At 40.1% G+C, this 15,101-nt stretch overlaps 1 protein-coding gene across 1 annotated transcript in view; it reads left to right on the forward strand.

The window, feature by feature from the left end:
- Positions 1-15,101, forward strand: part of LOC139468349 (fringe glycosyltransferase-like) — a 62,266-nt gene that overhangs the window by 25,913 nt on the left and 21,252 nt on the right. The window contains exons 6-7 of the mRNA XM_071250259.1: positions 12,211-12,296; positions 14,088-14,158. Coding sequence (XP_071106360.1) covers positions 12,211-12,296; positions 14,088-14,158 — 157 coding nt within the window. The remainder of the gene's footprint in view (positions 1-12,210; positions 12,297-14,087; positions 14,159-15,101) is intronic.

Raw genomic sequence — 15,101 nt, forward strand, 5'->3', positions numbered from 1 at the left:
GAAAACTCTTTCAGTATTTAGAAATCGGAAGCTTCATCATCACTTAGGAACTCTCACGACTGATTGAGGTATTGGATGCCTGAACCAACTCAATTTACTGTATTGATTGTGTGTCTATTCATGTTAGGCACAGATGCTACTGTGTGTAGTCAGATAATGTAGACGTTTGTTGTAGCAATTAAGTCTTTGGGGGAATAAAAATGTATTTTCCGTTCCAACAGTTGATTAGAAACCTTGTGGGGATTCTGCTATTCTGATGTTTTACAGAAGAAAATCATTAAGCTGTGATGGTTACTGATGGTTCAATTATCAACATTGCAAGCACTACATCTGTGGCCATGATCGCTCTGCCATAGACAAAAGGCACTCCGGATTGTCTAGCACAAAGACACCAATTAGGGTCTCATTATGAACATAGGCTTATAATTAACAAAGTTACATGGCAGGACACAGCCGTTCACAGTGACATGGTTTTATCTTTGTCTCACATGGAGTACTGGAGAGGAATGGTCGGCTGTGTCATATCGAAAGGTGTTACAAGATGGTACTTATTGTTATCCTGCCTGGTGCTTAAGGTAACTTAAGTTAAGGGGATAAAACAAGGAATGGTCAGCTCAGATTCAGTACGCTGAGTGCAGCGTTAGAAATTGGCACTAGTCCTGTAGTCCTTACCAAACTGCCCAATAGTAAAGGTATCCTAAGAACTAGGAGAAATTGGCTCGTTTTAAGGGTTTTGCTATATGTTATCATTATAAGGACTAGTGGCCAAAAACTGTTAGTTTCTAACCCTGTGAGTGGGGTATCCATGTTAAACTGGTGCATGGATCTCAGTGGGCTAACACTATAGAACCACTAGTCCAGACCAGCACAAGCAGCCACACACAGGCAGACATGTGCAGGGGTGAGAATTCCCTGCAGATCCATGAATTTTAGCGACCACAAATTTGTTAAAATCTAATCTCTTCCCCCATAAACACCTTAAGTTATGGACCATGCTCCATTGCAAAGGAGTTTCAGATGAAAAGGAAAATATCCATTCTCATCCATGCATATGCATGTCGCCATATAATTGCAATAATCTTGTACGCGATGTTGAACCCCATTTCACCTCACATGGAGTAATGCTTGCCATTCTTCAAAATTATCTGTTTAACATAACTGCAGGAAGACTCATGAATTGATTCTAACGTGGGGTAATTCCTATTTCATGATGTCAATCAGGGATGTTCACATGATCGATTACGATGTGAAATTGATTGGCTACCCTAAAAGGATGCAATTATTGATCACAATGTCCATCATCAATTGTCAGGATAGATGATAAAGTGACAACTTCATGAGGAAAATGAGCACCTTGGGCTGTTAATTTCTTGCAAATAGACAGTGTATTTACCAGTAGAAACGATTGATGACTCGATACATGAAACTGATTGCAACTTGTGATCACTGACGGTGTTCCCCACACTTGTAAAGTGATGGTTTCAATAATGAATATGGAAGGTCAATGGCTTGTTCAGTTAATGCTAAAGGCATGATCATTGCGCACAAGGTCCAGAGAAATTGTATTGCCCCCATTCTGCGTCACCTCCAGTAAGTGTTAGTGTGACATTTGTTCCCTTGAAGTAGAGCCACCATTGCTCAGTATTCAGTGGCCCAAGACTCCCCAGTAGAGGGACGTGTTGGTTGGTTGGTTTCTTGTTTAACGCCGCACTCAGCAAAATTCCAGCTATATGACGGCAGTCTGTAAATAATCGAGTCTGGACCAGACAATCCAGTGATTAATATCATGAGCATCGATCCACGCAATTGTTGTTGTTTGTTTGTTTGTTTGTTGTTTAACGCTGCACTCAGCAATTTTCCAGCTATATGACGGCGGTCTGTAAAATAATCGAGTCTGGACCAGACAATCCAGTGATTGACATCATGAGCATCGATCCACGCAGTTGGGATGGATGACATGTATCAACCAAGTCAGCGAGCCTGACCACCCGATCCCGTTAGTCGCCTTTTATGACAAGCATAGTCACCTTTTACAGCAAGTGTGGGTTGCTGAAGACTTATTCTACCCCGGAATCTTCACGGGTCAGAGGGACGTGTAGAAAGTACCCTTACTTCGTCATGGGATATGTGACCCAGACAATCATTGTCAGGTCAACTGACCCTTGTAATCATGGCATTTTGTTTTAGGAATATATGAAGAATATTTGACAGATGAAACAGATAATGATCGATTTTTGAAAATGTTTGAACTATAATTAGTAATGTAATTCTGTTTGATTTCCAAGAATTGTTTACTATTCAGTAAAAACTATATAAAAAAATCAATGGCTCAGCTTGATGATTAAACATTAGACATCATGTACAAGACCAAGGAATAGTGTAATGGCTCCCATTATTGTTGTGGCTTCTAGAAACGGTTTCATGAATCTGTGGAACAATGTGGGACAGTATGACCTGTTTATTGACAGTATTCCAGAGACAAAAAACTATAGATTTGGAAATAAAGATCTTGATGCATCTCAGACATTAATTCTTCAGGAGCCCCTGTACTGGCTGATCACAATGCGATCACGTAGATAAGATAGTATTTACATACTTCCTGGACAGATCAATTGGTCTAGATTTGGACTTGCATATTTCTTGTTATATATTCAGTATGTGTAATCTGCAAATGATTCCCCTATTTACAAATAAACCTGTTGCTTGGTGACTGAGAGAGTCCCTCGACAGTTTGAATTAATGCTGTGTTACTGCCAATCCAATGAGTAAATAATGAAATGGGGTATATTTCCTTATTTGCAAGTATTTAGAACCTAAATAACCAGTAGGGCTGAGGGATTGTTTGTATAATGAGGACATGCTATTGATCCTAGCTTTAGTGTGTAGACATTAGATGTAAGTGTTGTTTTTGCCATGTGGATGTCATCTCAAGCCGATGTAGTTTATTCTTTGAAGAAAAATGTGATATATATCTGAGCCTTTCACAGGAATATTCTCTTAGATATTCTAGGTTAGAATGGTACCAAGTACTTGCTGTGATATGCTGATTGAGTTGGAAGAACAGATAGATGAGATTCATGGGTGTGCTGCCACTTAGACCTGCAGTGAGGTGTGGTTCCACTTCATGACTAATCCATACACTGATCACATTCATTCAGTTTTATGTATTGACTTCTGGTTAATCAGTTTCCCCCTTCAAACACATCCTATGGGTATCCCAGGGCAGTCTAGGTCTTCCCTTCTCCAGGCATGTTGTCAGATCTGATGGAGATCAGGGGGCCACAGTGAGTGGGTATCCCAGGGCAGTCTAGGTCCCCCTTTTCCAGGCATGTTGTCAGATCTGATGGAGATCAGGGGGCCACAGTGAGTGGGTATCCCAGGGCAGTCTAGGTCCCCCTTTTCCAGGCATGTTGTCAGATCTGATGGAGATCAGGGGGCCACAGTGAGTGGGTATCCCAGGGCAGTCTAGGTCCCCCTTCTCCAGCCATGTCAGATCTGATGGAGATCAGGAGACCACAATGAGTAGTTGTCCAAGGTCAGACAAGTTTCTCCTTTCTCCAGGCATGTTGTCAGATCTGATAGAGATCAGGAGGCTGCAATGGCTGATTGTGTGTCACCATACCCATACCCATACCCATACTCACTGGATTGTCTGGTCTAGACTCGATTATTTTCAGACCGTGTCATATACTGGAATAATGCAGAGTGTGGCGTTAAACAACAAACGAATGAACAAATGAAATGATGGTGGTGAATGGTGCTCATGCTATCATCCACTGGTTTGTCTAGTCCAGTCCCACATACAGGCCGCCATCATACAGCAGGTGCATCATATAAGCCTACAGCAACATTAAACAAAATCCATTCACCCATTCACATATTCTTAAACCACATTGCTGGTTAGAAAGACTTCACCGATATTGATATCAAGCTCACTCTCTCTCAAACTCTGAAAATGTTCATGGTGTTTTCAGCATTGTGTTGTTAATACCACAGCAATGAGAAGGAAGCAGTTTTGTTCTTCAGGTGTCAGACATAATCTACAGTGACATCTGTATGTAAAGGATGTAGAGGATACCTTTAGGCTACAAAATGATGCCCTGATATCAGACCCACATTCAAGCTGTCAACCCTATCTCACTGTGTTCAGCGGTGCACACTATGTGATTGATTTATTGGAACAGACGAAGTGCACACATGAAAATAAACACCAAACACTTCCAACTTCCCTGTAGTTCCCAACTTTGGTGCAGTTGGTTGTTGGTGCAGTCTATCTAACTACCTACCCTGTTTTGAAGCCCCGTGGAGATTCCAGGTTAGAAAAGGTCCCTAGCAACTTATACTGGTTTTCTGTGGGGATTCCAGGCTAGAATGGGTCCCCAACAACTTATACTGGTTTTCTGTGGGGGATTCCGGGCTAGAATATGTCCTAAGCAACTTATACTGGTTTTCTTTTTGGGATTCCAGGCTAGAATAGGTCTTCAGCAACATATACTGGTTTTCTGTGGGGATTCCAGGTTAGAATAGGTCTTCAGCAACATATACTGGTTTTCTGTGGGGATTCCAGGCTAGAATAGGTCTTCAGCAACTTATACTGGTTTTCTGTGGGGATTCCAGGCTAGAATAGGTCTTCAGCAACTTATACTGGTTTTCTGTGGGGCAGCAACTTATGCTGGTTTTCTGTGGGGATTCCGGGCTAGAAATTGTTGAATAGGTATCCAGCAACTTATACTTGTTTTCTGAAGGGGATTCCGGGCTAGAATAGGTATCCAGCAACTTATACTGGTTTTCTGTGGGGCAGCAACTTATGCTGGTTTTCTGTGGGGATTCCGGGCTAGAATAGGTCCCCAGCAACTTGAGCTGGTTTTCTTTGGGGCAGCAACTTATGCTGGTTTTCTGTGGGGATTCTGGGCTAGAAATTGTTGAATAGGTATCCAGCAACTTATACTTGTTTTCTGAAGGGGATTCCGGGCTAGAATAGGTATCCAGCAACTTATACTGGTATTCTGTATGGGATTCCGGGCTAGAATAGGTCCCCAGCAACTTATACTTGTTTTCTGTAGGGGATTCCGGGCTAGAATAGGTCCCCAGCAACTTATACTTGTTTTCTGTAGGGGATTCCGGGCTAGAATAGGTCCCCAGCAACATTAGCTGGTTTTCTGTGGGGATTCTGGGCTAGAAATTGTAGAACAGGAATCCAGCAACTTATACTGGTTTTCTGTAGGGGATTCCGGGCTAGAATAGGTCCCCAGCAACTTAAGCTGGTTTTCTGTGGGGATTCCGGGCTAGAATAAGTCCCAAGCAACTTAATACTGGTTTTCTGTAGGGGATTCCGGGCTAGAATAGGTCCCCAGCAACTTAATACTGGTTTTCTGTAGGGGATTCCGGGCTAGAATAGGTCCCCAGCAACTTATACTGGTTTTCTGTAGGGGATTCCGGGCTAGAATAGGTCCCCAGCAACTTAAGCTGGTTTTCTGTAGGGGATTCCGGGCTAGAATAGGTACCCAGCAACTTAAGCAGGTTTTCTGTGGGAATTCCCTGTATGTTTAGGTCCCCAGCAACATATGCTGGTCGTAAGAAGTGTCTTAGTGGATGGGATGGTTAGACTCGGATGATTGCATGTCATCATACCCCAACATGGATTGTTGTTTGTAATATCAAGAGTCCGTCATTTACAGGTAGGGATGTGCAGTTTTATCGGTATACCGGTATATTGCAATACAAATTCATCACGATACGTATCGCGATACCTTTTTGGCGTATCGTTTTTTCCCTCATTATTCAAACACCACCTGATAAAAATACCGGAAAGGGAAAATCCGAAATATGGAGACATTTTGGGTTGAAGAAACTAAAATTAGATGATAAAATAGTAGAAAATATCGATGTGTGTAGGAAATGTAATGCATGCATTAGCCATGCGGGTGGAACATCAAATTTAAGCTCCCACATGCGGCGACACCATCCATTATCACTTGGCTCACAGAAATCAACGAAGTCAAGCATCAATCATGTAGGACTATCCAATGCAAACTTAAGTGACACGGACACATGTTCAGACTGTGACTGACATGTATATGCCATGATGTATAGTCTTACCTTATTAAATCAAAACAAAGACAAAACCAAAAAAAGCTTTTCTCTTGGTAGAAATTATTTCCCAATATATTGCAATAATATTGCATATGTTTTTGAAATATTGCAATATATCGCAATACACTTTTTGGTCCAATTCCCATCCCTATTTCCAGGCCACCGTCATACAGCTGGAATATTGGTGAGTGCAGCTTTAAGCAACCTACATGCATAGCGTGTCACACACCTTATTTCCAAATTGAATGTAATTGGAACCACAACACTTTTTTAATCGGCCTTATTACATTTCGGGCTACTGGTTAACGGCCTGCCGTAATGTGAAAGTAGGGTAGGTCATGGCCGGGAAGACATGTTTCGTGACAAGACAGTGATGCAGGGTTTTATCGCAGTACAAAGAGTCGCATTGTATAATCACCATGAGACTCGTACCCAGGAAGTTCACAAATGGTTGCTTGTAATAAAAATCCACCATCCCCAGAAAATTAGCTTAAGCTCCAATGCATCTAAAGTAACATTCCACATTCTGTTTCCGTAATTGGTTTTCTTTTTGGTATTTTATTCCAATGCATTATTAAGCATTTGGTTTTTAAAAAAAAAAAGTTTAAATGCCAAGCAAACATGGTAGGGACAACTGTGTATTTGAGATTTGATGAGAGCTGATGAGCTATTTAGAGGGTTAAGTGAGTGCTGGAGTATCTACCTTGTTTAAGTAAAGAACATGTATTGACTAATTCTGGCTTGTTTTCTAATTAAGCCTCGCTGTCATCATGGTCACTTTCCTGGGGGTTGTTTGGCTTCATCACAGCTGACGCTTGTTTACTTTAATGATGATATTGTTTGTATGTGCAAGTTGAGGCAACCTGGTTTGTGTATGGTTACAAACCTCAAGCGTGTTGGGAATGAAATCAACATATCTGTCATCACAAGATCAGTGTCATAACAAATCACCTGAAGTCTACACAAGGGATTGAGAAGTGGAGATAACAGCTGTCAGTCATGTTACATGTCACCTGGGACATCTGAAACAGTACAGAATACTTTGGTATTCCGTTCACACTGCCGGTTTCCATTAATAATATATGTATGTCGTTTTAAATTTGTAAATGTTAGCAAGCAAATATACATTTATGAAATACAGAATATTCCAAACATCTTTTTATCTTATAAACTTTTATGGAAAATTGTATGACTTGTCTCTCAATGTGTGGGAATTGTATGTAGTGGTTTATTGTGTATGGACAGGTTATGCAGTGTGTTTTGTGTCTTGAGATATGAAATAAGGTTCACTGGCTGCCTGGCAAGTCAACTGTAATTACTGTCAAGGGATCGCTGCTTATATACCTTGAATATGTTATAACTGGTGAAAATGGACAGTTTTGCAAGGGTGTCAAAGTGCAAGCTGATTTGAATAAAACAAACAGTTTCCATGAGAATTTGTTTGGTTACCCTCCTGAAATCAATGGATTTTTCTTTTCTAAGCATTTTCATCCAATTCGTGTGTCAGCTATCATGGCTTTGTGACTGTTTTATTTGGATTGCATTTTTATGTCAGTGAGCTGTTGGCCATTGTAGGTTTAGATTGTCGGTTGATGGGGCTAGTGCTGTGGGTGTTTTAAGAGATCAAAGTGAAAATATTCAAAAAGATGAAAACTATGCGAGATGTTTTGCCAGAATACTTCAAGTTTCATGAATATTCTGTGTGGATCATTACTTCAGAAACATTGTTTACACATTTGCTTTTCAACAGATGATAGATGTTATCATGGCTGCATCATTGTGTGGTGCATGTGTGCGTGAAGAGATAGCTGATACCCCAACAAGTATTGAATACTGCAAGTTTGTTGTGGGTCACATGACGCCAGGGTGTCTTCAAGATGATAATGTATAAGCGGGCCCTGACTGTATGATCATTGCTCATGCTTTTAGCCACTAGTTTGACCGGACACAAACTTAATTATTTACAGGCCTGGTATTCCTGGAATCTCGATGCTTCAGGCTCCATCTGAGTAGATGTTAGTGCTTCATCGCACTGCAAACCTTATCATGAAATTACATTTAAACCAAAAAAGAAAAAGTCACTATTTTAATTTTTTTTATGAAATTGTGGATATTCCGATCCAGCCTTGCCTGAAATATGCTCCTTCCTCCTTCACTCCAATTTTCCTTCTTCCCATGTTGTATAACATTGTGGAACAATTAGATAAAAATATATAATATTGGAAAATATTTAGTGCTTTTATGATTCGGTATGAGGTCCAATTATCAATATTCCTGTTTCGTGTTTGCTACAACCACACTACATGCATAGGTAAGGCTTAAATGTGTCAAACAGATTGTTTTAGAGGTTTTAAGCAAGCATTTTATTGATATTTCAACATGAGCAAGTCTTTGCCCCAAGCTTATTCTCTGAAGAGATGAAGATAAAATCAGTACAAACGTGGTAAAACATTCATACAGGGATAAAAATTAATGCTTGCAGGTAGTTTTTTGAGTCATGTAAAACATCTATTGTCCTCTCGATTCCACCTGTCAAATCGATGAGCTTGACGTTTGCCACAACCTTTCGAGTGTTTCTCGTAATGTGATCATATTTTCAACTTCACCTGATCTATAACATATTCTAACTGAAGGTATTTATGGCATATTAAAGATTGAAATTTGAAAGTCTTCTTGTTTTTTAAGGACCATTAACCTTTTGCATGGCAAGCAGAAGAAAATCCCTCTAGTATGACAAATCAGGTTTTTTCGCTCACTTTTGCCATTGTCATGTATCTTATCATGTCAAAAGTCTAAAGGGGTGGTCAGGTAGCTCTAGTAGTTAAAGTGTTTGCTTGTCACGCCAAAGACCCGATTTCGATTCCCGACATGGATACAATTGGAAGCCCATTTTTGGTGTTCCCCACCGTGATATTGCTGGGATATTGCTAAAAGCGGCGTCAAACCTCACTCACTCACTCACTCACTCACTCACTCACTCACTCACTCACTCACTCCCAAGTCTAAAAAGTATAAGTGTAGGAAAGAAATATTTGTTCAGCCATTTGAACATGACTCATAATTTGTATTCCATTCTTTCAAACTGTATGATGTTTCCAACAATGGTCCCCATCAGCCCGGTCTTCTTATGGGTTCTGGATGACCCTCCTCATTCACATGGACATCCCCACTGTGGTCTACTGGTAGAGCATCCGGACGGAGAGCGGAAGGTCTGGGGTTCCATCCCCGGCCGCTTCATACCAAAAGACGTCAAAAGATGGTACTTGTTGTTACCCTGTCTGGCGCTCATCATTTAGGGGCTAAAACAAGGAGTGGTCGGCTCTGTAGTCAGTATACTGTGTCTGAGTGGGGTGTTCATATAAAGTGTGACATGTTGTCTCAGTGAGTTAGCACTATAAATCGGCACCAGTCTGCACTAGTACAAGCACACAAACATACGCACACATGCATGCCTGCGTCGCTATATATGTGCAATAATCTTGCCATGGGATGCGACGTTTAACCCCATTTCATGTCACCTATCCACATGTCATACAGCAGGGTTGTCATCCCAAATAATTTAGATGCTTTGAATTTTGTAGTAGTAAACTTGATTTCACTTGAAAGATGATATTTTTAAAGAAGAGAGGCACTTGCAAATAATCCTCTGTTAATTTTCTTTAAGATGTACATACACTCACAAATTAGACACAATTTATGGATAACAACTTCTTTATTTACTGTAAAGGCAAAGGTTGGTATAGATCCTTATACCGTTGTCAAGCAAGGCTGAAATATGAACATGGTACAGAATATATATAGTAGGTGGAGGATTAACAGTAACAACAATTGTGTACATGAGAGAGATTAACAGAAGTAGTAAGACAACAAAGGATAATACTGTGACAACATAATGAGGCAGCCAATTAAACAGGATTATGTGTACATAGGTGGGGTGATTATTGCTTAATGAGTTCATAGTAGGCGATGGGATCTATAACCAAACGTCGCCTTTACAGTAAATAAAGAAGTTGTTATCCATAAATTGCCTCTACTTTGTCATCCGTCAACTTCTAAGTTGTCTATCAAACAATTCAAATACACTGTGTAAATTATACATAATATAGCTGGAATACTTCATGAAGTATAAAACAACACTAACTGTCTGACTACTAATGAAAGAATAATGTGAAATAGGTTATTTTGATCATCTTTAAGGGTGGTGCATCAAGTATAGATTTTATGTAAAGTGTTTCTTCAACAGATGTGGTGTTATGCATGCAGGAACGCTTAAACATGTTAACCCCTTTGCTAAAATCGTTTCTCTTATATATGCAAATTGTCTTGCCATGCATATATTCAAATAGTCATGTGTGCAGTGTACAACGACAGGCCTATTTTGTGTTGCAAATATGCATGAACATCCAATATGATGCCTACTCTGGAGGGTCTGCATGAATTTAATCGGTGGTTGCCCTCGGGATCAGCACTGATTGGGTATGGTTGCATCAATAAGATCTCAAGGATTTTGGATGGTATAGACAGCCAATCGGTTGAGTCAATAAAATAGATTTTGTGCTGATTATCATGAAAGACAGAAATAGACAATGTGTCAGCTTTAGATTCTTGAAATGTCAGTCTTTCTTCAGCTGTTGAAAATAGCTGGTAAAGTTTTTGAAATCATTGAATCTATTGAGATTCTGTCTATGCTGAGGTAGGATTCTTTTTTGGATAGAAATGTCAAACCAAGAAACAAACAAGCTTGATTGATTGTTGAGGTCGAGTTATCGGAGATTCAGTTTCTGACCTCCAGAGATTCATGGCATCAATCCCAGACACATCGGACCCTTACTGAGCCCACATCGACCTACACACTGCCATAATCCCAATATCCCAACTTTTCTGCTGATTTTTTTTTCATTTTGCTTAAGACTCTCTAAATTAAACGTGAAAAAAGTTTTGAAGAGGAATTAAAACTTATTTTTAAAGCATATACATGACTTTGGCATAGCAACGTGTTCAACCTTCTTGACTAATCTTTATCACAGTTACTTCATCTCAAAGTGACAAATTTTGTAAATATTTCCATGGTAATGATAGTATTAATCTTTGATGGGCATGCAATCTCATGAAATGAACACTTGTGGAAGGCGAGTTTTGTAGATGATGTCTTGATGTGAGTGCAAGAAGATTAGACACACAGAAGCTGACTCTGAGGCCATGGAAGGGTTTACACTTGTGGCGTGTCACGATAAGATAGGAGGGCCAGGCTTCTTGTTGAGTGGTCCAGTTACCAATATTTCCCTGTCAATATAGAAGTGTGTTGATAAATAAGACCTGACCCTGAATAAGGCCAGCTCCACCCTGCTTCCCTCTTGATAACACCATGTCTGCTGCCTGCTTCATCTGGGAGCCCACTACACTCGCTGGCAGGCCACAGCTAGCGTCCATCATGGAAATCAATCTCTCAAACCCTTTCTTTAATTTGTATTTTCAAATTTAGTGCGATTGATATGCTGTTCGTGATAATGTCTGGGCAAAAAAGGAGGAAAGTCTTCTCGTGACATTTGACAGAATTCTTTTTAATCTAATTTTTCAAGTTTGATAAGATTGCTTTTATTGTATTTTTGGGTGGGAAACTTGTTAGATATATTTGATTGGTTATTGACTGAGTAGGTGATGGTGTTAGGAGCTAGCTTACTTAACCTCACAGTGTGAAAACACTTTGAACATTGAAGCGACTTCTTTCACTTGATTAACCTGTCCAATACTGACGATATTCCATGATTCAGTTTGATCAATATCAATACTATTAGATACGGTGAGTTGAATGTGGTAATTTGTCTAATTTATCTTTGTTTCAATGGTATTAATTCTACCACAGTGAAACCCTATTTTCCCAGCAACTTACTTGAAAACTTTTACTCAAGGGCTATTACTATGTACCTTATTAATTTGTCAATCTGGGTATCATCTCACAAAGTGATCGTAGCGCTATGATTGGTTGGTTTTTTGTTTAACGCTGCACTCAGCAATATTCCAGCTATATGACGGTGGTCTGTAAATAATCGAGTTGATACAAATATTGTCTATGTTAAAGATGATTCACATGTCTTATCTGAATTGTTTATATTTCAGCAAAAACTGGCATACTGGTTTGCAACCGGAGGGGCTGGATTCTGTATCAGTAAGGGCCTGGCCCTCAAGATGATGCCACACGCCAGGTAGGCTGACCTTGCTGCCTTGCACCAATGCTCTGTGCACATTAGTGGTGGGACGATACGCCTTAGACTAACATTTAGTCTCTGAAATCTTATATTACACAATATCCTTCTTGACTCTAAAAATAAAAAAAATCACTATAGAGCTAGCTTGAGCTGGCTAGACTTGCTTTTGTATGCATTTCTACATTATTATTTTTTCATAAAATAAATATATTCCACGGTCACGGTGCAGGACTAGATACACCTTTGCATCGGTGGATCATGATTTTTTGCTTCTCGATACAAGTATCAATCACAGTGGCACACTAAGTAAAAAATGTCAATACATACCTTAATTGTTTTCTGAAATAACTGTTACCCCAAACCCTATTTAGTAGCAAAAAATAGTATTGAAAACATAAATATTTCCATCCATTGTGCCATACTTGACTCTGCCAACTGTAAATTGTCTGTGTGCCAGGTATTCGGCCATCCTATCTATGAGGGCGGTCGGGTAACCTAGGGGTTAAAGCGTTCGCTCGTCACGCCGAAGACCCGGGTTCGATTCCCGACATGGGTACAATGTGTGAAGCCCATTTCTGGTGTCCCCCGCCATGATTTTGCTGGAATATTGCTAAAAGCAGGCTAAAACCACACACACACTCACTCACTCACTCACTCACTCACTCACTCACTCACTCACTCACTCACTCACTCACTCACTCACTCCTATTTTTGAAAAAGATGGTTTATGCTAAGAGCACATGCAAGTATCGTGATACATATCGTTTCATGAATAAGTTACCGTGGAAGGTATCCCATCGCACAGTTGGTGTATCGTCCCAGCCCCAGTGCACATCTTGTATGTTTTGTGGATTATGTTTGTTTTTAAGAATTTATCATCCAAAACTGACACGGCAATCAAATGACGTCACTCATGTCTCTGCCTGAGATACTGGTTAGCTGTAATTCTACCCTCAAGATACTGGTTGTTACTGTTTACAAACTGAACAAGTTGAAAATGATTTTTTGTAGGCTAACCATCCTTGCAACACACAACTAATGCTCTGTGTGCTTTTCATCTTGTTGATCACTTCGTGGTCTTGCGGATAAAGTGCCTGCCTTGGGAGCAGAAGGTCAGTGGTTTGATCCCTGACACATCTTACCAAAAACGTTGAAAGATGGTACTTGCTTTTTCCCTGCCTGGCACTCACCATTAAGAAGGTGAAACAAGGACTGGTCGGCTCAGAGTCAGTATATTGTGTGTGAGTGAGTATCAATGTTAAACTGCGGCATGGTATCTCAGTGGGCTAGCACTATAAATCTGGTATTAGTCTGGACTAGTACAAGCCGTCACACACACATGCAAGTCGCTTCAATGTAATCTTGAACACAACCTTAAACCCCATTTCACCTCATCACACCACTACATTTTGAATGTTTTGTGGATTTCGTTTGTTTTAAAGAATCCAATCCTGCCCGAGGAAATGAGCTGTTTTGTATTCATTCCAGCTTGCTGAACAAGATTGGAGATAAAATCAAGTTGTTCAAATCAAAATGATTATTCACTATGACTGTGTAGATAAAGACTTGCTTCAGTGAAGGGCCTATCCTGTCACGCAAGACAGCTGAGTTCAGCGGACGTAACAAAAGGTCACACTAGGCTAGCTGCTTTATATAAATGTTTCATTCCTCTAGATGCATGAAATAGCTAGTAGCATGCATTTTAATTGACCACAGAAATGGCTGTGATTGAAACTTCTGTATCTTATGTAGACTTGTTAACACTATCAAATTGTGAATTGATTTCAGCGGAGGTCGTTTGATGACTGTTGGGGACAAAATCCGTCTTCCTGATGACTGCACCGTTGGCTACATCATCAGTGAGTGCTTCCTGTTGTCCATAACACCATGTCAATTGTATCTGACCCTGACAATCTCTGTGATTCCGGGGTAGAATAGGTCTTCAGCAACCCATGCTTGCTGTAACAGGCGACTAACGGGATCGGGTGGTCAGGCTCGCTGACTTGGTTGATGCATGTCATCCATCCCAATTGTGTGGATCGATGCTTGTGATGTCAATCACTGGATTGTCGGGTCCAGACTCGATTATTTACAGACCGCCGTCATATAGCTGGAATATTGCTGAGTGCGGCGTTAAACAACAAACAAACCAAACAACAAACCTCTGTGACAACACGACTGAGTGACGTTCCCCTTCAGTGTCATGGAAATATGTTGATTTTTTTAATCAATTACATCCTGCTCATCACATCTCATTCTAGCCAGCCTTAGATGAAAATGAACATAAACATCTTTTGTGTGATAAACAATTCTTATTCCATAATCACTCACATCTATTAACAACTGGAAAAATCATGAAGTAATTAAAAACATTCATCCTTGTTACATTAATCAAAAACATCTGAAAAACAAGGAATTAATAATTTCTAGTGATGATTTAGAAAGTTCTCCAGACCAAATAATCAGAAGAACTGGGTTGGCTATTTACTGTAGTACTACAGGGTTGCTTCCTGTATGAACCAGTGGCGCCATCTGTAGGAGACTGGTGGTACCGCATTCCACTGTATCAGTACTGTGGGGACCCAAGAATGAGTTTGTCTTTCAATGATCAATAAAGAAGAAATCTATGTTTGCACAAAACCAGGGACAAAAATCAAACTTGCTGCTAGGGCTGCATACAAAGTATTCACAGAGAAAGCTGGGTATATATTTTGCAAATATTTACTGACTGAATATTGGAAAGAGGAGAGGGTTTAAACAGAAACTGTTGTTTCTTGGCAAACAAGAAGGTGTTACACATTG

The sequence above is a fragment of the Haliotis cracherodii genome, unplaced genomic scaffold (genome assembly GCF_022045235.1).
Source record: "Haliotis cracherodii isolate W230 unplaced genomic scaffold, xgHalCrac1.p SCAF_2, whole genome shotgun sequence".
NCBI classification, from domain to species: domain Eukaryota; kingdom Metazoa; phylum Mollusca; class Gastropoda; order Lepetellida; family Haliotidae; genus Haliotis; species Haliotis cracherodii.